This window comes from Myotis davidii, unplaced genomic scaffold (assembly GCF_000327345.1).
Source record: "Myotis davidii unplaced genomic scaffold, ASM32734v1 scaffold329, whole genome shotgun sequence".
Lineage (NCBI taxonomy): Eukaryota > Metazoa > Chordata > Mammalia > Chiroptera > Vespertilionidae > Myotis > Myotis davidii.
The window spans coordinates 346,109-370,293 of NW_006300374.1; the positions used below are offsets into that span (position 1 = coordinate 346,109).

The 24,185-nt window shown below is 40.4% G+C and overlaps 1 protein-coding gene across 6 annotated transcripts; it reads right to left on the reverse strand.

Moving 5' to 3' along the window:
- Positions 1–5,945: 5,945 nt before the first annotated feature.
- SSBP1 (single-stranded DNA binding protein 1, mitochondrial) lies at positions 5,946–23,273 on the reverse strand. 6 transcript variants are annotated; one of them, XM_015572688.1, is made up of 8 exons: positions 23,151–23,256; positions 22,435–22,497; positions 20,485–20,545; positions 19,736–19,876; positions 19,428–19,515; positions 18,037–18,125; positions 13,125–13,198; positions 5,946–6,120 (listed from the first exon to the last, which is right to left on the reverse strand). In XM_015572688.1, exons 2-7 carry the CDS (start codon positions 22,456–22,458, stop codon positions 13,155–13,157), a joined length of 447 nt encoding a protein of 148 aa, XP_015428174.1. In that variant the 5' UTR covers positions 22,459–22,497; positions 23,151–23,256; the 3' UTR covers positions 5,946–6,120; positions 13,125–13,154. The 6 variants fall into 6 exon arrangements, with proteins under 6 accessions (XP_015428174.1, XP_006777145.1, XP_006777146.1 ...); XM_006777082.2 differs by lacking the exon at positions 5,946–6,120 and having other exon boundaries at positions 12,207–13,198; positions 23,186–23,273; XM_006777083.2 differs by lacking the exon at positions 5,946–6,120 and having other exon boundaries at positions 12,207–13,198.
- Positions 23,274–24,185: the final 912 nt, after the last annotated feature.

Sequence of the window (24,185 nt, forward strand, 5' to 3'; positions counted from 1 at the left end):
GACAACTGTGCTGATAAACATCAGCAGTACACTCAGAATGACATCAAGACCAGTCCTGGATACCTGGTAACAATGCTGGTCTGATAAGCACAGTCACTCATACCTGGCAGGAGATCAGCAATATAAATAATGATAAATGGGGTGCAGGCTTCCAGGTCTCCAAAACCATTATTAGAGTACTAAATGGCAAGTAATAAGCCTGCATAGTGAGTCTCTCATCAGAGTCCTGAAGGCTCACCTTCAAACACATATGAATTCACATATTCTGTCTGTGGCTAAAGCGGACAAGGCACATTTTGTCAATCCTGGTCTCCTACTGTACACAATCCCCTTGCACAGCACTGTACAGTTTTCCCACTCAGAATGAACACGGGCCTCATTTATCCCTTTCAGTTCCAATCCCCAAACTGATAAAACTATGTTTTACAAAAGCAGAACAGGTGTCCGTTGCCCAGATGTTTTCACTATCATGATACAATAAACACCAGTTACAGGCCCCATTCTTTTATAGTGTTACCCCAAAATGTCCAACCAGTCATTTCCTACCAGACACTGGGAAGAGACACTCCTCCAGGGGTTTCTCATGCTCCTACACATCTTGCCAGGTGTGCTAAATATGCAAGGCTCTGCCCAGGCTTCCGCTGGGCCATTTTTTAGTGTTGTTTGCTGCAAGCAACCTTGAAGAAGGTAGAGGTCATGTCCCCCTCCAGGACAAACAGCAAGCAGTCTTGCTTACTGCTCTCTGTAGAGCAGTGATTTTCCCAAGCTCAGTGCACCTCTGCACAATGAAATCCACCTGGGCCCTCTGTGTGGCCTTTGTGGGACTTGCTGGACAGGTGGAACTGATACAAACATGCCGCTGTTCATGCTGATGTTCATGCTGCTTGCTCTGCTATGATTAATGTGATCACTTCTCTCAGAGAGAATAAAACAGTGATAGGCTAAGTTATTAGCTTGTAAATCAAGTAAAATCAAATCCCAGACCAATTTGATCACCACTGCTTTTGGCAACCTATTCTAGCTATTTACTCAAAGGCTCTTAAGCTCCTTCTACACTCCGCTCTACACTATGGGGTCCAGGATTCTACAAACCATTTCCCAGACTCCCTTTCCAGATGCCTTGCTGTTAGTGTCTGCCAATGTGAAAACTGGCAGATTAGGAGAAAGGAAAATCCAGCTTCTTGCTCCAACAGGGTGGCACTTGGTGGCAGTCCCTTTGATTAGGAAAATCATCACATGATGGGCGTACAGACTGCAGGAACTGGGGAAAAAAACATCTATTCAGTGCTGCTAGCCCTGCCCAAGGCTGTACCTCTTCACCACACCAGAAACAACTGATAAACACTTCTCCGGGAACGCAGCAACAGGCGCAGGCTCAGAGGCTCCAGCCCAGGGATGTTACTGTTTCTGAACTCTGGGTATGACACTGTCTCCCTTTTGGCTCCTGCAGAACCCCTTCCTTCTCCCCTCTCCCTCATTCTTGTAAATAATCCCTTACATTAAATGCCCTCCCTTGGAAATACTTATACTGGCTTCCATTTTCCTGACTGGACTCTGAATGATACCCGATCCTTCCACCAGTTCTGTGGTTTGGAGTTTTAGTTGACTCCTAGTTTCATCAAAGATTTAACATACTTTTCTGTTTCTCATTCTCCTTGGGTTTCTGGGTGACTTTCAAGAAAATACACACTGACCTATAATGCCATTTTCATACTGCAACTCCTGTCAATGGGCTTATAATGCATATTATTTTCATTATTTTAATGCCATCCACATGTTGATAACCCCAAAATGCACAACTTTATGAGACCACCCTTCTGAGCACTAGGCTCCCATATCCATCTACCTATTTGATTTCTTTACTTGGCTCTATTACAGACATCTCAAAATTAACATACCCAAAACAAAATTCTTAATTAGTCTCATTTTTTTGAAATCCCTCTCACCCCACCCAATCTTCCCTATTTTAGCAAATACCACCACCTAAGAATTAACTTGATTCTTCCCTTTCCTATCACCCCACACTAATTCATCAATGGCTGACCTATTTTAATTTTCTATTTCTACTGCTCCATCGTGGTCCAAGCTGCCAGGATCTCTCATCTGAGCTACTCTGTGGTCTCCTACCTCATTTCTCCGACTTCTGATCTCTTACTCCATAATGGCCACAAGAATGATCTTAAAATGTAAATTAAATCACTTCACTACTTAAAATACTTCAACGGCTTCCCAGTCCAACTACAACAAAATATAAAATCCTTACATTACATTGTGTACTGATAATCTCCTCTGCGCATCCTCCTGCGTGTACTAGGATTCAAGATAAATTTTACATCACATGATTTAAGGAATAGGTTTTACTGGAGTAAGAGAAAACTTACATTATCATAAGTGAAAGCATGGCTTCTTCCCATCCTCCAACAATTACACAGAGGACCAGGTCATTGCTGGGTTACTAGTGTACTGGTGTTTCTGTATGCCAATGGGGCCTCCCTCTTGCTCTCACTTCTTACACAGAAAGTGTGAAAGCAACTTTGTCAGTAGGAGAATAAAGTCTGCTTCATGCTGGAAAATCTGGATTTGGGAAGCAATTATAGGAGTTCTCTGGGAGGGCTAGCTGCCCAGCCCCTGGGGACCTTGGAGCCCATTGGATGTTATAGTTCCCACTGCTAGGAGAAAGCCACCAATTCTGTGGGAACTGAGCTTATGTGAAGCACTTTTTCTTGGGAGAAATGGAAGAAATTCTCTTTTCCCAGCTATTGTCCAGACAATCTAGCTTGAACTCCTAGGGTCATTTTTTGGACAACTTTCCTCATTGTGGGATAAATTTCCTACAATAATGATCTTATTTCCCTATTTGTCCAGGACAGTCCTGGTATGTGCCTGTCGCTCCAAATTATTAATAATGCCCCTTTTGGTGTTTTACCCACTGAATACTACAGCCATAGATTCAGTCCTTGGAACACAGAATCTCAATCCTATATGATAAAAGCCTGATATGCAAATCGACCGAATGGGGGAACGACCAGTCGCTATAACGTGCACTGACCACCAGGGGCAGACGCTCAATGCAGGAGCTGCTCCCAGCCCACAGGCCCCAACCAGCGGTGGTGGTGAGGGGGCTGGGCTGGCGAGCAGGTGGCACCAGACCAGCCAGGGCGGATGCCAGCGGGGGCCACCGATCGCCCCACCAGTCACCCTGCAGATAGGTCCTGGTCACTGGCCAGGCCTAGGGACCCTACCCATGTGTGAATTTTGTGCACCAGGCCTCTAGTAAATACATATTGAATAAGTGAATATTTTAGAAGTTCAATTTTTGTTTTTAGCTCAAGTTTTATTTCAATTATTTATTTATTTATTTATTTATTTTTAATATATTTTATTGATTTTCCACAGAGAGGAAAGGAGATAGTTAGAAACATCAATGAGAGAGAAACATTAATCAGCCGCCTCCTGCACATCTCCCACTGGGGATGTGCCCACAACCAAGGCACATGCCCTTGACCAGAATCAAACCCGGGACCCTTCAGTCCGCAGGCCGACGCTCTATCCACTGAGCCAAACCGGTCCCGGCTTATTTCAATTTTTTAATGTTGTTGGTTTTCAGGAAACATAATGGGAAAATAAGTGAACTAGAAGTTAGATCCCAGTCCTCTGTCTGCCATTTATTCATCTAACATTTCTTGAGCACTTACTATAGGACAGGCACTATGCTGGGTACAGGAAATGATGGGCTAGTGAGCAAAAGATTACGTAACAAGATTACATAATGATGTCACTAATACAAAATGCACAGGTTGCCCTAGCCAGTTTGATTCAGTGGCTAGAGCATTGGCCCTTAGAATGAAGGGTCCTGAGTTTGATTCTGTTCAAGGGCATGTAACTTGGTTGCAGGCTCGATCCCAAGTCCTGATTGGGGCGTGTGTGGGAGGCAACCATGTGTGTCTCTCTCACATGAATGTTTCTCTTTCGCTGTCTCTCCCCAACCCTTCCACTCTCTCTAAAAATCAATGGGAAAATATCCTAGGGTGAGGATTAACAGAAAAAACAACAACACATGTTGGCACAGAGAAGGGACCAAATTCTGCCTGAAATAGTCACAGGCTTGAAAGAAGAGATGATATTTGAGATATCTTTAAAAATGAAAGGGAGTTCATCTGGCAAGCAAAGGAAGGGAATTCCATGCACTACATAAATAGAAGAGATAATGGTGGTGATGATTTTTCCACTAATATCACACATTACGTGAGCTAGAAAATAACGAATATACATAGGGCTTAATTATATGCTATGCATAATTTTAAGGTATCTAGAGTAAGCCACTTAATTTTCAACCCATGAGGTGAGTTATATTATTGAGCCCATTTTTAAGGGGCAGAAACTAAGACTTGGAGATTTTCATAGTAAGGAGCAGAGCAGGGATTCTTACTCAGGCACCTGGCTTCAGAATCCATTGCCTTCACTAGAGACCTTAGAGATCACCTATTGATGACATCTTAATAAATAAAAGGGAAGAAATGGGGCCTTGAGCAGTAATATTAGATCAAGGATAAGATCTTAGATCCCCTTTCTCTTATATCTCAGGGCTTCATCTGCTCTGGCTCCCTATGATCCCCATGAACTCTCAAATCATGGGTGCAGCTCAAACCAACAGGTGTTTAATGAGACCCTATATAATCCTCCGGGTCCCCTACCATGCCGTCAACATTACTCATTTGTCTGTATAACATATTGTATCATGTAATGGTCTGCTGCCATGGTAAATTGGAAAAACTCTAGAAGATAGTATCCTAGGATACTAGCATCTTTGTCCTAGCAATGCTTTATGTTAACTATGTGACATTAGGCACATTTCTTGACCCTTCTGACCCTTAGGTTCAAAAATAAGTAAGGGACCAGTCAATATAGTTAGTTAAGGGTCTGGGTTCTGGAGTCAGATCTGGATTTGGATCTGAGTGCCTCTGCTCATTAGTTATGTAACTTGGGCAAGTTAATCTCTCTAAACCTCAATTTGCTCATCTGTAAAATAGGCATAATAATAGTACCTATTTTACAGTTGTTACAGTGATTAAACACAGTGCCTATTAAATATATAATGCAAAAGTGTTCTCTAAATGTTAGCTACTATTATCATAAGCATTAACAGGGTCATTGCACTATACATCACCTATACTTGGAACATTTTTATGGACTTGTTTAATGTATTTAATATATATAAAAACATATGCTACATATATGCAATTTATAATGCAGTCCATGTCATACTTAGGATCCAGTTATTTTGCAATGGGAGGCCTCTTCACTCCAGATTATCTAGTCTGCATTCTACCAGGGGAAACATTAGGGCAATATTTCTTTTCTTAACCTAAGTGTTCCTTTATTTAACAAGGAGCTATTAATTAAGAGCCCTCATTAGGAATACAAGCAAAACTAAACTGCTTATTTGATGAAATTATGTGTTTATATATTGTCCTAGCTGGTCTGGCTCGGTGGATAGAGCGTCAGCCTACGGACTGAAGAGTCCCAGGTTTGATTCCAGTCAAGGGCACATGCCTGGGTTGTGGGCTTGACCCCAGTGGGGGACTTGCAGGAGGCAACCAATCAATGGTTCTCTCTCATCATTTATGTTCCTATCTCTCTTTCTCTCTTTTCCTCTCTGAAATCAATAAAGATATATATTTTTTAAATGTGCTTATATTCACTCTTTTTAAGGCCATGGCTAAAGTCTTTGTGCATTTTATGTCAAAGCTCCCTCCCCAAACTTAAAGTGAGACATCGGGTAAAAGCCTGAAGGATTGTGCTCCACAGATAAGATTATACTTCTACTTTCAGTGGAACTCATCTAAGAGAAAGCATAAGAATAAAGACTTGATCATGTATTTGGAAATAAAGGTAAAAATGTGTAAATTCATAAGGACTGGGTTTAACTACAACACACAAAGAAGTGGCTTAAACAAGGTTTATTTGTGTCTTCCACAGAAGTCCAGAGGTAGATTGCCAGGACTGATGGTGGCTCCATGGTTGTCACGGACCCCAGCTTCTTCTGTCTTCCATCCTGAAGATCGTCTCATGGTCCTATCTGGCTTTCATTTCAGACATGAAACAGCCAGATATGAGGGTCTGGAGAAGCACAAAGTTTGAGACTCGAACCGAGTCACCTTATTTAAGGAACTTGCCAGAAAGCACCACCAAATCATTTCTGCTTATACCCCCCTTGTTAACCTTTAACTGCAAAGATTAGGAATGCAGTATTTCAGCTGTGCACACTGTTACCCCCAATAACACCTGGGTTCTGTAAATGCAGAAGGGATAATGGATATTGGGTAGTATATTAATCATGTTTCCTATTTTCTGTATTTTGTGATGCATTGACATCTTGGGGCCTTGCAGACCATGGGAGGGACCACTCTCCTCCCAAGTTTGGCTAATTCCTAGAAATAGTAAATGACATACCCATGAGCATGCCTTTGCTATGCAAACCAAGCAAACCTGAGTCCCTGAGTCCAAACGCTCCATTAGCCTCCCTTTATCAGGCTTCTACAGTACAGGACACTACTCCTCTACCCAAGATCACCCCAGGGCCTGTACCTGACAACCAGGGACTGCCTGCACAGCCCAGAGCCTGCTGGAAACTATTTCCACAGTCCAATCCTGAACTTACTCAGCTTGCCTATCCTGTCTTATCCATCCTTTCCCCATAAAAAAAAACAACACAATAAAAGCTCTGGCCCATACACCCCACTTGCTCCTTCTGCCTCCTAACCTACCCTGGAGCTTCCTGTGTGGTCCTGCATGGTGTGGTGTGGTTTCTCCTCTTGGGACCAGTATGTAAGAAGCTTCTCTCTCAAAGGCAGTTGTCTCCATGTCTGTCATCCCATCATATCCAATTAAAGCAAATCCCAGTAGCCGGGCCAGCATGGCTCAATGGTTGAGCGTCGACCTATGAACCAGGAGGTCATGGTTTGATTCCCGGTCAGGGCATATGCCCAGGCTGCAGGATCAATCCCCAGTAAGGGGCATGCAGGAGACAGCTGATTAATGATTCTCTCTTATCATTAATGCTTCTATCTCTCTCTCCTTCTCCCTTTGTCTCTAAAATCAATAAAAAATATTTTAAAAAATAAAACAAATCCCAGGTATATTATAAAACAAGTAGGCAACTGCAAATCTTTCCCACATTATGGTTTTCCACAACAGAAAGCTGGAATCCAGACATTTAAAAGTTACTTCACAAAATCTACTTACAATGTATTTGGCAGAAGAAGAAAAAAGTTGCTTGTCTCAACTTATCTTCTAAGCTCCAGGCTTATTAATCACCACCCTGACAAATATAAGCTTAAACTTACATGTTCAAAACTAAACTCATTGCTCTGGCTGTTGTGGCTCAGTTGGTTGGAGTGCTGTCCTATGCACTGAAAGGCTGCAGTTTTGATTCCCAGTCAGGGCACATGCCTATGCTGCAGGTTTGATCCCTGATGATAAATGTCTCCCCTCGCTCACCCCACTGCCTCCCTTCCTCACTCTCTATAATTACTAAAACATATCCTCAGGTGAGGATTAAAAACAGAACAAAACACTGCACTGTACACTCATTATCTCTTCTCGAATCTGCTCCCACATTCATATTCCTTAGTCTCAGAAACAAAGTGCCACTACCCACCCAGCTGTCCAGGCTGGAGCTTCAGAAGTATCTGTTGTCTTTTACCATCTCTTCTGTCACCACTAGACTCTGGGAGGGGGTATATGCTCTTAGTATCCCCAACCCTGAGCCTAATAGGAGCCTAACACGTAACCGGTACACAACAAATGGATGAATGTAAACCCCAAATGCCCCTCATGTCACCTCTCACCCACCCTACCAACCTTTCTAGGCTTGTTCAATCCCTTTCTAACTGCCTCCAGGCCTTGTCCCTCTAACCCTTCACCTGCCTTCAGTGTTCGTTCGTTGAGATGTCTGTCTTAAAACCTTCTAAAGCTCCCACTGCCAAAGTCTTCTGCAAGTTTTCAGGGCCCTTTCTAGTCTAGCCTGACCCACTCTTCATGGTTTTCTCTCACTGCTTCATACACTTTTAAGTTTCTGGGCCTCTGTCCATCCTGTTAAACACTAACCTAACTATGCTCTTCTGTGCCCCACACAGGACTTTATTTCAACCATATTACATTAGCTACACAGGCTCCTATTTGTCCTCCCCACACAACCCTCATCAACCTAAATCAGGAGCTCCTTCAATGCTGGACTCCTGTTATACTCATCCCTACACTCAGGCCTGCAGGATGCACGGCATACAGCAAGTACAGTGGGGCCTTGACTTATGAGTTTAATTCATTCCGAGACCGAACTCGTTAAGGAGCTCGTTTTCTCAAATTACTCTGTCAACTCAAAGCAGAAAATCGGCCGAGAGACAGCTGGTATCTCAAAAAACTCGTTAGTTGGGACACTCGTAAGTCAAGGCCCCACTGTATCTCATTGACTTTTGAGTTTAAACAGATGCCTAAATTAATTATAAAAAGCCATGGAAGAGTAAAAAAATAAAAAAAATTCCAAGAGGGATATGTGCTCAGTAATCATGGACGTTATTAACAACAACAAAAAAGATCAAGTACAATACACTGAAGTTAATATGTTCTCATAACTATCTATGGGATTTAATGCAATGGGCATGGTGATACAGATATACCTTGTTTAAAATAACTACAGCAATAACAACAGCCCTTATGTGTTAAGCACCTGATCCAGTCACTCTGTGCTAATAAGTAAGCTACATATATTATTTATTATGCTCTTCACAGTAGACCTATAAAGTAGATACTACTATTGTCCCTGTTTATTCACAGAAAACAAAACAACAAAAATCCAAGGCAAGAAAAGTTAAGAAACTCACCAGAGACCACTCAGCTGGTAAGAGAAGCAGGGATTCAAATCCAGGCTTTCTAACGGCATAGCCTTAAGGGAACTAATATAATAGACCACTTTTTCTCAAATGACAGGTGCAACAGAAAAACTAAAATGTCAAGCTGTACTACTTTATGGACTAACAAGACACTGTCAAAAGCACGGGAGAGCCCTGACCAGTTTGGCTCAGTGGATAGAGCGTCGGCCTAGGGACTGAAGGGTCCCAGGTTCGATTATGGTCAAAAGCATGTACCTTGGTTGCGGGCATATCCCCGGTGGGGGGCGTGCAGGAGGCAGCTGATTGATGTTTCTCTCTCATCGATGTTTCAAATTCTCTATCCCTCTCCCTTCCTCTCTGTAAGAAAATCAATAAAATATATATTTTTTTAAAAAGCAGCACAGGAGAAAACAAAAGGATGAAGAGGAAAAAGACAAAAAGAGAAATTTCATTACTGTGGCTGCATGATTTTGGCGGCAGAAAAAAACATGCACAGTCCTATCACAGACGGTGGGACTGGCACACAGGCAAATACAGCAGCAAGTGGGGGCTCAAATATTGTCGATACCTGCCAAGTCTTTCTCCAGTGAGCCTGACAAATTCTAGAACCATCTTCCTAACAACTTATCTCTCCATAGGAAGGAGACAATGAGGAGCACACACAGTGAACTGACTTTAACCAGAAGAGGCACTGCTTGGTTAAAAGAGGAAAGTGTAAAGATAACCTGGTAGAGACATTAGCTGTGACTTATTTTCCTGTAGCTATCAGACTGAAAATCAGAAAGAGTAAAAAGATAGAGGTATTTCTCCCTCACATGTGATTCTCCCCCCAATTATGTGTTAAACTCCCTGAGATTCATATGCTCCCTGCATGGGTGCTGGTTGAAGGTTAGCAGCGAGGAGTTGTGGATTCTAGGGGCAATGGGAGTGGGAGGGTGGCAGGAAACAGGCGGTGGGCAGAAAACAAAATGAAAACTTCACATACCTAAGTTCACACTCAAGGTTGCCTCTTTTAAGCTACATGACTTCAATATGCTACTCAATCTCTGCTTAGGGTTCCCCTCTTCCCAGGTAAAATGAGGCTAATATTACCTTCTTCCTAGGGTCAAAGTTAAAGGAGACAGTGATAAAAGCACTTAGCCTGGCAGGCAGTAGGCACACAAACGTCAGCCATTCATACAATTACTGTAAGAGATTTCTCTACAACTCATTACCTGCGATTATCTCGCATTTTAAATTTGTTTGCTGTTGCTCCCAACCATCTGCATGGCACACAATGCAAACCCTGACAGATAGCTCAGTAAAATGATCCTGCCCTCATTTTCATGTCAGTGTCTGAGTGAACTCCAACTGAACAACAAACATTCACAACGCACTAAAATGTTGCTGTGCTAGGCTGAGCTGGACGGAGGCAAAGAGTAGTCTGAATCAACAGCAAATTTGCCTTCAAGGATTGCATGGCCTAGCCAGGGTGGCTCAGCGGCTGAGCATCGACCTATGAATCAGAAGGTCATGGTTCGATTTCCAGTCAAGGCACATGCCTGAGTAGTGGGCTCAGTCCCCAACAGCGGTCATGCAGGAGGCAGCCAATCAATGATTCTCTCTCATCATTAATGTTTCTCTCTCCCCTATCCCTTCCTCTCTGAAATCAATAAAAATATATTTAAGGAAAAAAGAATTGCATTTTCTTTAGGGAACACAGAGAAACTATTACTAATTTCTCCTGAGCTACAAAGGTTAAGCTGTAATCCGGTTGGCAATGAAAGGAATTCTCAAAACAGCCACAGAAGCATGTCCTTGGTATTCTTGGACATCTCTAGATTAATCATCCGGTGGTATTTAAGAAATGGATGTTGGCTGAAAACTATATTGGCAGTGAACAGTGCATCTCATGTGGGTTGGTCTTTAAAGTTGGTTGCTCTGGGTTGTGTACACATATTAATAGGATAATGAAAGAAAAAGAGGGAAGGGGAAAAAAAAAAGAGATGAGTGTCTAAGCATGAGATGCCAAGATGCAGATGATGGGGAAAAAACACGAACGTTTGATTACCTGTTCACCTCCAGTACATGAAGCGGTGCTAGCTAAAGGTGAGTGTAGCAAGCCTGCCTTGGAAATAATGGGAAGGTGTTTCTTTTCCCCAAAATGAAAACAGCTTTATTTTTTCTTATTATAAAAGTAATACACTTTCAATGCTAAAAAGTAAAATTAGGATATATAAAAGTTTAAGGAAATAAGGAAAAATCACACAAAATCCCCCATCCAGAGATCATAACATTTAATGTTTCTTCCTCTAGATCAGTGGTTCTCAACCTTCCTAATGCCACGACCCTTTAATACAATTCCTCATGTTGTGGTGACCCCCAATTTCATTGTTACAAATTGAACATAATTAAAGCATAGTGATTAATCACAAAGATAATATGTAATTATATCTGTGTTTTTCGATGGTCTTAGGCGACCCCTGTGAAAGGGTCGTTAGACCTTCAAAGGAGTCGTGACCCACAGGTTGAGAATCACTGCTCTAGACTTTTCTAAGTATATAATTATATTAATTGCAACTTTTGTGGGGGGAACTGGGATAACACCACACATGCTGTTTGACACTTTTTCTCCCACTGTTCTATGTATCATATTCCTCTCTCCACTTAACATGGAATCTCAAAATCAGTCACAGGGCAGATTTCGGCAGGTATATCCGACACCATACCTGAAAAAGGGAAATGTGGGACACACTTGGACCAGATGATCCCCACATTCTATTACTGCTATTGGGTTCCCAATATCTCCTCTATGCCTAGACGTGTTGGGAGCAGCAGACAGGGCTGCCTCGGTGGGAGGGCAGAGTTGGTACTCCCACAACCTGTCTGATTTGAATCGCCAGGTCTGCAGTACAAAGCACATCTTGAGGCCTCTGCGTTGAACACTTGACTCTGCAGGCTCTGCCACTCCAGCCTCAGAGCCTTTCAGGAAGTCTGCAGGGGGAGACTGGAGAAGAGGCCCTTGGCTTACGAGGATCCTGTAGGATACAATTTCTATCCCTGTGCCCCAGGCTCAGAATTCCTTTCAGATGGTCATTAAGAGTCCATACACAGTTTGTGAATTCTGAACCTATTCAAGTCCAGCACCTCCTAAGCTTCAGCGAGCAGCATGCTCTCAGGCAGAGGGGAGAGTATGTGTACCCCAGGGCACATATACATAGGCTGGGCCTGACCCAGATGGAATGAATAACTTCTATAGCAGTCAACCTCTAAAACCCTGCAGCAAACTAGAGGCGAACCTGTGGAGGACTGACCCAAACTTTAAGTAGTAAAAGATGCACTGAAAAGCTATGTTTATTTCATCTGATCCTTGTTAGTAAATTATTAGTACTCTGTAATTTCCAGAACCTTATAATAAAAGCACACAATTTTCTGCACGTACACAAGTTTCTCTTATGTATATGTGCATCCAGACCATGTGGAAAAAGGAAAGGAAAATGTCATACTCAGGCTCCAACCTAGGGAGGCAAGGTCAAAGGTTGGTCAGGGGACTTCCCTGAGAGTTCTGAATGAGAATAAAAGGAAAGAGAATCAGAACCAGAGCCCTGTACCATCCCCTGGAGATGAACTACTTCACCCCTAGCTATATTTCAGGTCTTTATTGCTAGTCAACTTCATTTCATAAATGCTACTATTGAAACTGTCCACAAACAAAAGATTTGAAGAAGGCAGGTTGGATACCAACCTGCTCAGCAACTCCCTTCACTTTGGGCTAAAGCTGAATATCCCATTGGGATCATGCATCTGTCAAGACTTATCCACTGTCTGTTCTATGCCAAGCTCTGGTTCAAGTACAGGCACACAGAGTAAACAGCTAAGAAAATCAATATTTACAACAGGGAGATAGATGCCTAACATATAATGATGCTCAGTTAATACTGAATCAATACTATAACAGAAATGCGCACAAAAAACAAGAGGTCTTCCCAAAGGACATTATTCCTCTGCTATAGTGCAGATGAACCTGACAATTCACTATTCTGTATACTTGTACATAGAAACCACCCCTAAAAGAATAAACAATTAGTGAATGTCGCATTAGACAGCAACTACCAAGGTTGATGGCACAAAAAGAGGAGTGGAGAGCAACAGTCAGGAGAAAGGAGAAATATTATCATTTTATATAAAATAATATTTTAATTTTTGTCCTTAGAAACTATAAAGACTATACATGATTTGGAAATGAGACTATACCAAACACTGGCCAAAGAAGAATGGTCCGCTCTATGCCTTCTCTTTTGTCTGGTCACTCAGAAATATAATGTTATCTGTAAAGAAGCCAGAGTATAAATATTATTTTCAGAACACTTTTCCCATCCCATTTAATCATTCCCCTCTAATACATATATACTTCAGTGCTGTTACATAAAAGGATTTTATGCCAATTCTCAAAATACTGAACAACTCTTGCTGTTCCCTAGAGGTATATACAACTGGCAGGATGGAGCTCAAAGCTGGGCTTCGGCTATCTGTCAACAATTCAGACCTTGTTAAAAGAGGGGCATATTTCTTTTCTTCCCTGGACAATTTAGGTCTTCTCAGCAATGACTCTCTACCAAGCAACAAGTCACAAACTTCAAAGCTTTCAATGCTCAGGCAGGTGCCATTAAACAGGCAGCACATCCTCACGTAGAAAAGGACCAGGCATAACACTCCTCATGCTGGAGGTGGAGGGAAGGACAGGGTTCAACATGTGGCCTTGTCGGCAAGGATTTATTTATGTTTTAAAGGAAGTTTGAACACTCACATAGAAGACATTTTATTTTTAAATGTTAAAACAGAATGACTTTTTATATACTCATTCTTTGGAAAAGATTGACTAATCAATATTACAAAGACAACATTTTTATCTAAGAACATCAGACATTATTCTTAAAATGCTGTTCCAGACGGAGTTAGTTTAGGACATGCAAAGGAAAAGAATTAAGTAATACTTCCTATATAACTCCAAAAGATCTAGATTCTTTTAACTTTGGAATTATTTAAAAATGGTTATTATATAATGACTGAATATTTATTAACTATCCAGTCTTCAAAAAATGGAATATTTTGGTGTAGAATGTTTATTTCAGAAGAGACTGTTAGAACTGCATCACTGTGTAAAGACAAGAGTGCCATCTGCTGGTGGTTATTTTTAAGTTATAGACATGATCCCTAAGAGGAAAAAATATAGCCTATGAAACAGATCAACCAAATTAAACTCACTTCAATTCAAATGTCACTAAAGACCTATTCATTTATGATCTAGAAATCTATATAAACACTGGTGACAAGAAAAACACAAAAAGGCAGATAATCTGAAATGCATCCATTTGGCTAAGTTCATAACAATTTACACAATCAAAATTAGCCCACACATTTGGTTTATGGTAAAATATGAAAGTGTTAAATGCTTCATAAATAAATAGTTAATAGAGATTTAGAAATTGTCAATTATTATGTTATTAGAAGCTTGTTTTCCCACTGCTGAAATCATAGGTGTAGATCTATATACCATATGGAGATCTGGAAAAAAATTTGAACAGTTGGATATGGCCAAAGGAAGAACAGGACATGGAGGAAATGATTTATTGTCAAGACACTCAAGAATTATGAAAACAAAATGGTCAGGAAGAACCGTGTCTAAGGTCTGATAATGAAGGCAGAAAATTATCCATGCTGGTTTTTAAGGTCAATATACTTTCAAAAAAACCAGTAAGAAAATACATGTTGTAATTATTATTTACAACAAATTGTAATTTACCAATATGGTTTGGTGGGTAAAACATGAACTCTGGAGCAAGGAAGAGAAACATTTTTTAAAAAAGTGTTAAATAAAACAGACTTAAGTTGCCCTGGTCGGTTTGGCTCAATGGATAGAGCATTGGCCTGTGGACTGAGGATCCTGGGTTTGATTCTGGTCAAGGGCATGTACCTCAGCTGCAGGCTCGATCCCCGGCCCTGGTGAGAGCGTGTGTGGGAGGTAACCAATCGATGTGTTTTTCTCACATTGATTTTCTTTTTCTCTCTCCCTATCCTTTCCACTCTCTATAAAAAAAATCAATGGAAAAATATCCTCTGATGAAGATTAATAAAAGAGACTTAAGTTCTCGATGACCAGCCTTCAGAATTGTAAGAAAATAAATTTCTGTTGTTTAAAAAAAATGAGAGAGACTGAAGACACATGTTAATAATGTAAGATAATGTTTGGATTTATTGAGCAATCAAGGAACTCTGAACACTGTAATAACTGGCAAAAAAAATTTTAACAGTAATTTCTTAACAGCACTGTATCTGTGTTTAAAATGGAGCCCATATCTTTCAGAAATACCTATTGAAATATTTATGGATGAAATAATATAACATCTGAAATTCATAATAACCCAGGTGGAGGAAAAGTGGCTGGAAGTTTAGATGAAGTAGTATCAGCTCTCAGTTGATAATTGTTGAAGCTAAATGATAAATGTTTTTTAAAAAAATTTCTCTCCACTTTTGTGTGTGACATTTTCCATAACGAAAAATTTAATTTTTAAATAATTTTGGCATGACTCAGAAAATCCTAAACATTGAGACATTATTACTACAATAAAATGTCTTTGATTCTCATCTACTTATCTATAAAAACAAAGTTTCTCGGTGTTTATATCCATAAAAATGAACAAAAGAACAGAATTAGTTCTTAACTACTGTCTTATTTTAGCACTTTCTCCAAGAATGGGGGGAAAAAAAGAACCATAACACAATGAAGAAGAAATGTAACATTGAGCATCTTACTGTCAGAATTTTAAAAAATATTTTAAAATTTCTATTTATAAATGTATTTTTCTTACAAATATAACTGGATGAGTAATAGAAGATGCTTAACTACACAATCTATTAAGATATGCTTCGGAGGAGAAAATGGGATGGGAAAACAAGTTCAGAGAAAAGGGAATGCAGTCATGTGCCATTTAACGATGAGTATAGGTTCTGAGGTACCGTTTGTTAGGCAGTTCCATTGTTGTGCAAACATTGTAGAGTTCCCTTACATAAACCTAGACAGTATAGCCTACTACACATCTAGGTTGTATGATATAGCCTAGTGCTCCTAAGCTACAAGTCTGTACAGCCTATTACTGTACAAAAATACACAAGATTAATCCTACCAGACCTGAGGCCCTGAACCTAACTGGCCCCTATACCTGGGCTCCTGAGCATTAAAGAGAAAAAAACCAACATGATATAGAAAAATGTTAGTTACATGCAAACAAGTGGTTAGAATAAGATGGAACTTGGAGACATTGTAGAAAATAGGTCTACCTTCCATCTACCTTTCATCTAGTGCCAATATTCCACCTTTGTGTGGAAATTACCGAAAAATCGGTACAGCAGTCTGGTAGGGTTAAGTCAAGCACAAGAAAAAATGATGCAATCAAGAGCTGCTGGGTGTAACACCCATTCTGTTTATGGCAAAGTTTTTTTTAAGAAGTAGAAAGAGTACAATCTAAAATAATGATAAAAAGTAAATACACAAACCAGTAACAGTCATTTATTATCAAGTATTATGTACTATACATAACTGTATATCCTGTATTTTTATACAACTGGCAGCATAGGTTTGTTGATACCAGCGTCCCACAAACACATGAGTAATGAACTGTGCTTGAGATTACAATGGCTATGATGGAAATTTTCAGCTCCATTATATTATTACTAGAGGCCTGGTGCATGACATTCGTGCACTGGGGGGTCAGGGGGTGGGGTCCCCTCAGCCTGGCCTGTGCCCTCTTGCAGTCCAGGGCCCCTCGGGGGATGTCCACCTTCCAAGGGATCCTTAGCACTGCTGTGGAGGTGGAAGAGGCTCCTGCCATCACTGCTGCGCCCGCCAGCCATGAACCTGGCTTCTGGCTGAGTGGCGCTCCCCCTGAGGGAGCGCACTGACCACCAGGGGACAGCTTCTGCGTTGAGCATCTCCCTCTGGTGGTCAGTGTGCGTTAGGGACCAATCATTCCACCATTTGGTTAATTTGCATATTAGGGTTTTATTATACAGGACTAGAGGCCTAGTGCACAGATTCGTGCACCGATGGGGTCCCTTGGTCTGGCCTGAGGGTATCAGGCTGCAATCGGCTCTCCAACATCCTCTGAGGGGTCCCAGATTGCGAGAGGGCGGTTCTCAGGTGACACACCCTGGAATAGGTCACCCTCCTCTCTGGTTCTAGGTGTGTCACCCGAGAACTAGAGCTGCCAAGTCACCACAGCTCGGCAGCTCCTGCGTTGAGCATCTGCCCTTTGGTGGTTAGTGCACATCATAGCTACTGGTCGGAGCGTCTACCCCCAGGTAGTCATTGCGTGTCATAGTTACCAGTTGGATGGTTGAACAGTCGCTTAGGCTTTTATATAGATAGATAGATAATACCACTGCTGTGTATGTGGTCCTTTGTTGACTCAAACGACATTATGCGGTGCATGACTACTATAAAATTTCCAAGTGTTGAAGAGCTTGTTCATAGATTTTTAAAACTGATGATTGGTATCAAATTGCTATATGTAGATCCATTAATACATTGAAGAATAACAATATTATATTGAAAAAATGTTAATGTCAATTTAAAGATGTCCAAATGGGTATAGTTTTCAAAATTTTTGTAGAATTTTCAAAAAAGTTTGAAAACTGCTCTAGGGGATAGCTTCTTCACCTTCTTTAAACTCTGTGTGTCCATCTTTTCTAAGTTATATTAATGAGAATAGGAATTTAAAACAAAAGCATCATGGTAAGTACCAAAGAGGTTCTGAATACTAGTAAACCTGCACAAATGTCTAATGCCACTCAATTAATCTAACTCTATCTTCCCACATGCTTCTCCCTATTTAGGCCATATCCTTCAAAGACTCTAACTCCAACAATAAGAACTGGCATAGGTAGTTCAATTTATACTCTACTCAACATTACTTGTGAACTAAGACTGTTTGAGTGTAGAGATAATTTTCTAAAGGAATAGGTAAGTGTAGAAACTCATAGCAAGCCCACAAAGCACATTCAGCATTCTTCTAGTGAGCTACCTTACAATCTCATTAGCATCAGTATCTCAGGCCCAGTGAAAGCTTTTAAAGAAGGGGGAAAAGAACAGCTGTTATCACAAGCTCACCAGCTATGATTGTTGTTGCTTGTCGCCTCACATTATTTTTATCCATATATTCACCATAGTCTACTTTCCCTTCCACATAAATTCGAGACCTGAAATAAATAAAATGTAGTTTTTAGTCTGGAGATTCTAATAGGCTTTACAAGAGTCAGATCAGGGGAAGTAATGAGAATACACTAAGGATGAAATATATAATCATACATAACCTCACTTCTGCTACTACTATTTCATAAAGTTCAAAATTAAGTGTACTGAAACAGAATGTACACACATTCTCATCTCTAAAATGACTCATCTCAGTAACAAGGACAATGTTTTCATCCTTGAGCTGACTGTGGTCCATAAGGAAGTTTAAAAAAAATTATTCAAAATCTTAAGCTAAAATTTAAAAAAAAAAGTTTTAAAGGCAAAGATAGTAAAAATGAAAGAGCAATCTAGTGACAGCCTTTAAATATCTAGGATTGATTTCAAATGTGTCATTTTCCTTGACCTTTGATTTTGGACTCCCTAACAGATTTGATTTTCACTTATTTTTCAATTCCTAAAGTTTTCCTCAAGAGACTTAGATAATTAAAATTCTAAATAGAGGTTTTCAGCTTAGTATTTTACTCAGAGTTAATTACTAAGACTATTTCTGCACTATCTCGAAGGATGAGCTAGAAGACACACCAGGTGAAATTGCATAGACATTTTCCTAGAAATTTTCTACATGTTTATATGTGTATATGCACATTATTCATACATATATACATACATACACAAATGGCGAAGGAGGTACATATGAAGAAAAGGCATGCAGTTATGGGAAAGAAATTGAAATTGCAGTGGCTGCGGAAATTACTTTTCATGAAATATGTTAACTGTGAATACAACTGCTGTTAAACACACCCTTTTGTCCTGTGGATTTAGAAAAAGCACTTTTTATTCATAATCAATACAAGCATTTCTAAAGGGACCTACGAAGCCTATATAAAATAGTCAAACATAAAAAACTGATGTGAATAGGACAATACCTCACTGTGCCAGGCCTCACACATTCCAGGTCCTCTGCTGAGGCCAGCATGTGGAGGACAAGACGCACGACCCAGCCATCAGTGTTGTTGCCTTGTTCACGGGGCACTTGGTACATTTTGCCTTCCCTCTGGCCTCATCTGCTCCTATTGATATTCACGTCCTATTTTCCCTAAACTTTAAGTTCTTAGAATGCTAAACCAGGTTTTATACACCTTTCACACAGAGCAACACCTGCATATACTATTAAGCACTGAATGAATATTTCCTGAGGTAATATAAATTATTAGCACTCAGGAACAAAGGAGTTACAGAATTCATGAGAACACTGTTGTCAGTTTTTAAACCATGCAAACTGTAAGATTCTTCCTGCCCCCACTTACCCCTTTTTCACATACTGATATGCCACATCTCTGAGGCCTGGTCGGAATACTGAAATTCTGTGCCATGTTGTCTTTTGACTGACATCACCTAAATCACAAGAATAGGAAACATGGTGACAAATGCCAGCAGACAAAATAAATGCCAAAGAACAACATGCCTGGCAAAACCAACATCACCATGTCAAAGAGAACAAAACAAAGTCAGAGAAGAACAATCTTTTCTAAAAGTAACTTATCTCCAGTTAATTAAAACTAAATAATGTCTCTTTATTTCTGATAAAATTATCACCCCAGTCTTGTATACTCACCCATTTGGTATGCTTCACTTTCTCCTGATTTCCACATTTCATTTGTTGCTAGAGAAAATATTGTGACTGGGTTTTTCCCTTCCACCTGTCTCATGACAGGATCCTGACCAACTCGCCCCAGTAACTGCACACGATTCAGAGCTGAAATGCAATATACAGATAAAATGAGGTTCAGAGAAGTGTCCTGAAGAGGGAAATCAGTTGAAGTAACACATAATGAGAAGCTGGGAGGAAAAAAGGGTTGGTAAGAAAGGAGAAACTATTCTTAGAGTAGCCCACAAAACAAATACCAGTATTAAGCTCATCTTAAATTCTTCTTTAAAATACCTTTAAAAAAACCGTGTCACTAAAATAACATCCGTGTCACGAAAATAACATCTAAGATCTGAAAATCTTTATAAATACAAGAAACTATTTCTGTGAAACAACGGGTTTCATAAACTTTCAGTCCCTCAGACAAATAGCACATAACGCTAGGTAACTTAGATAACCAACTATGACTCAAGGAAATTATATGGCAGGAAAGTGACAAGAGGGAGTGAGATCTGATTGATAAAGAAAAAAAGGCCCAATTTACACTAGGCCCTGCAGCCTGATGGGGCAAGGCCAAGATCCAAGAGGCAAATGTGAGCCAAAGGCATGGTGACTTACAGATTATAAAACACCAGTGCACCCCTGCAACACATTTGAGAGAACATTAGCACATTGCTACAAATATACTTTAAACTTGGAAATTAGCTACTACTTACATCTTTCCAGAACCAAGCTGCTTACTGCTTCAGACTCATGTCTTACAAATTTATGAAACACCTAAAGTGGAACAAATGAATAAAATGGATGTAAGTTTTTGGAATTTTCAGGGAAAAGCCAATGCAAACAGAAGATCTACTCACATCTGGTCATTATCTAGTCAGCTGCTCCTACAGCATACACATCCACGGAAAACAAGAGACGTGCTTCCCATGTTCTCCATCACAGGGTGCCAGAAGGACCATGCAACACTTAAGGGCAGCCCACCACAGAGCCCAAAGGTACACAGGAGGCACTAGAGAGCATGCCCAAGAAAGTTACTTTATGGCCCTCTCCTGTTTCTTTGGTGATAACTCCCCCGTTTAAGATGCTTCTGTGGCTGCACGCAAAAGGTAATATCCAACATATGCTGGAAAAACTCATGCTTTCAATAGGCCAATAAAAAGGTCTACGATAAACAAATCTGGTTCCCTGATAAAGTACAAAGATATGTCCAAATCAGTTTGTCAGAGAAAGGTAGTTGCTGGCACATAACAGCAGCACTCAATGATAATAACAGCTATCGTCACTCAATTCCAGCTAAGTACTTCAGCTCTTATCAATTCATCCTCAGAATATACCGATAAACTATGCAAAATTTTCCCTACTTTAGAGATGAAAAAAAAAATGAAGTTCAGAGAGATGAAGTAACTTGCCCAAAACCCTACAGAAAGCAAGTGGCAAGTCATGCCTAGAACCCAGAACCTTTGGCTGCTCTCCTCAGTATGCAGAGATGGGTTGGGAGGCAGTCGACAACAAAGAAGTTAGGTAAGGGTGTGCAGGAGGCAGCCTATCAATGATTTTCAATGTGTGTGTGTATATATATATATATATATATATATATGTATGTATAAATATGTGTGTGTGTGTGTGTGTGTGTGTATATTGTTTTTGTTAAGAAAAGAGTTTCAATTTATTCTGCGTTATCAAGATCATCCTGCAGACTACGTGGACTCTTCTGTGAAGAGTCACCTCACAGTGTGATCTGACCCTAAATTCCTAACTGGGCAGGTCATGGTGGGTAGTCATTCCCCAAGCATATAACTTTTATGTAGTGAAAGGTTTATCTCTGCCTGAAGCAAGGCTTGTTTCTGTGCATCTAGGTTAACACATGTTGGAAATAAGCCACAATTACCACCCTCAAGAGAGTAGATAATCTTAACTACCTTATAATGCAGTGGTTCTCAACGTTCTGGCCCTTTAAATACAGTTCCTCATGTTGTGACCCAACCATAAAATTATTTTCGTTGCTACTTCATAACTGTAATGTTGCTACTGTTATGAATCGTAATGTAAATATCTGATATGCAGGATGGTCTTAGGCGACCCCTGTGAAAGTGTTATAAAGGACCGCCAAAGGGGTTGCGATCCACAGGTTGAGAACCACTGTATGCAATCCCCACCTTGCTCTCTCCCACTTCCATGTAATCTTCCCTAAATTTCCTTCTTAATCTCAATAGCATCATGAAAGAAGCTGCAAAACTGTTATTCTCCAGAGCACTTGAGTACTTGTTCACAGGCATGTGTCCGCATTTTGGCTCAAACAAACTCTCATAAAATTTCACACAAAAAAAGAAGGTAAGTGGTCAGAAGAGGAACCACATGGCCTTATAGAAAAATGCTGGGACAATGATTCTCAGTCTTTGGATCAATAAAGATTTTAAATGTACTAGAGCTGATCTACATGTAAGTAACATATTTTAATAAGGAATGACTCCCCATTATAAATATATATGAAAAACTAGAAAATATTTGTTTTAGTGAACATTATTTACACAGGTAAAATCTGTCTCCAAACCTCCATATCAAATAAGTACACATAAAGTGGGTGGGCTCAAAGCTCTTTTGCCTCTGCAGTCAAAAGCCTGAAGACATCTAATCAGCACAATTATGGAAAAGTGATTGATTACCTGCAATACAGGTCTTCGAAACATTGCTTCTACTTTTCCTATAATCTAATCTTTAGTCCTTTCCTGAAGGAAAAAAAAGGGGGGAAGTAAATTAATACTACATCATATAGCAAGAGCACAAATTCACTAATCCTAAATTCCTAACTTGCATTCCTGATATTTATGCAATCCATCTTATGACCATACATATCAACATCCCTGCACCTTTGACGAGTTTTCCCCCCAAAGGAAACCTTACACCTGTATCTTTTTTATCCCCTTTAACTTCCTCCTCCTCCGACCCATACAGAAAGTTCTCATTCTGAGTTATTCTCGTTTCCATTCTATTGTCTTCTAAATTTTTATTAAAAGGCAAGCTCCCGGAGGGTAAGGATTTTTGTCGGATTTACTCACTGCCAAGTCCAATCCACCTAAAACAGTTCCTAACACATAGGGAGGGCTCCATAAATATTACAATGTCATCAAGGAACTTAAATCTGAAACTTGTTGCTGCAAAAATTGCCTCCATCCCGGTTAGTAAAGACTAAGGCAGATTCCTGGGCCCCGGCCTCACCGCCAGGATGGGCAGGTGCCCTTTCTAAAGTGGCGCTCCCAACCAGCCAAGCAGAGGGACGGGAGGGGAGAGGAAATGCGGAGTCCTCCCCGCGCGGAAAGAGAAGGGACAGACAGCGACAGCACAGCACCACCTCCCGACCGACGCGGGGCTGCACGGACACCTGGCACAGAGCTCACGCCTTCCCCCCGCGCACACCGGACGCTCCAGCCGGGAAGCTCCGAGCCCGGAGGACACTTCCCAACGCGGCCGTGACGCAAGACTCGCGAGAGGAAGGAGAAACCGGAAAGGGCGTGGCGTGCGTGATGGAAATGCTGCCGGCCCGCCGCGGGAAACACGTCCCCAGAATGCGTTAGTTCCGGGAGCTTTTTTTCTGGGTCAACACCGCCAAGTGGTGAGTGGCGCTGATTTCAAGTTTATCATGAAACGAAATTATTTCATGAGGTTCCCACCCCGGCCCGGGAGGGGGCGAGGTAGGCGGCACAAAAGATAGCTCCGCCTCTGGAAAACACTGGAAAGGTCCCGACCTCCTAAAGCAGAAAACAAGAAAAAGGTATGGGGATAGGGCTTAGAGCGCAAAGTAAGGAGACGCCAGAAAATTGGCAATCAAGGTAAATATTTTAATTCAATGTTTAAAAAAGTCCAGATCAATGGAAAAAATCCGTGCTGAGCAAAAAAATTAAATCTTAGTTAAATACAAGGGAAAATATGTGCTCCTATAGTTTTATGTATTTAAAAATTTTTTTTCAGAACACTGTTACTTGAAGAAATATTGAATATTTGAAAAGTAGGTGTATTAAAACTCAGAATATTGTTTTAGGTTTAAATACTTCATTTATACCAAAAACTATTATAATTTTACTTTCCTGGCTTTAATGGACATAAAATGGTCAATATTTTCAATATCTACTTCTTATTTCCAGTTGCAAGAATTGTCATGTCTGACAACATTTTTTACAAGTGTCTTAAATAATAATTTTAATGAACTTCAGCTTACAGGTCTTACCTTTATTTAAAATTCTGGTATTTTGTTAATTGTGGATATTTTTATTTTAATATTTTAAAAATATTGCATTAAAATATTATTAATCTTAAAGGTGGGTTTTTTTGACACCCCTTATATTTTGCCTCACACCCTAATCTTGGCCCTGATAATGAAGAGGGGTATGGAACCCCACAGATTGCAGAATACAGGCCA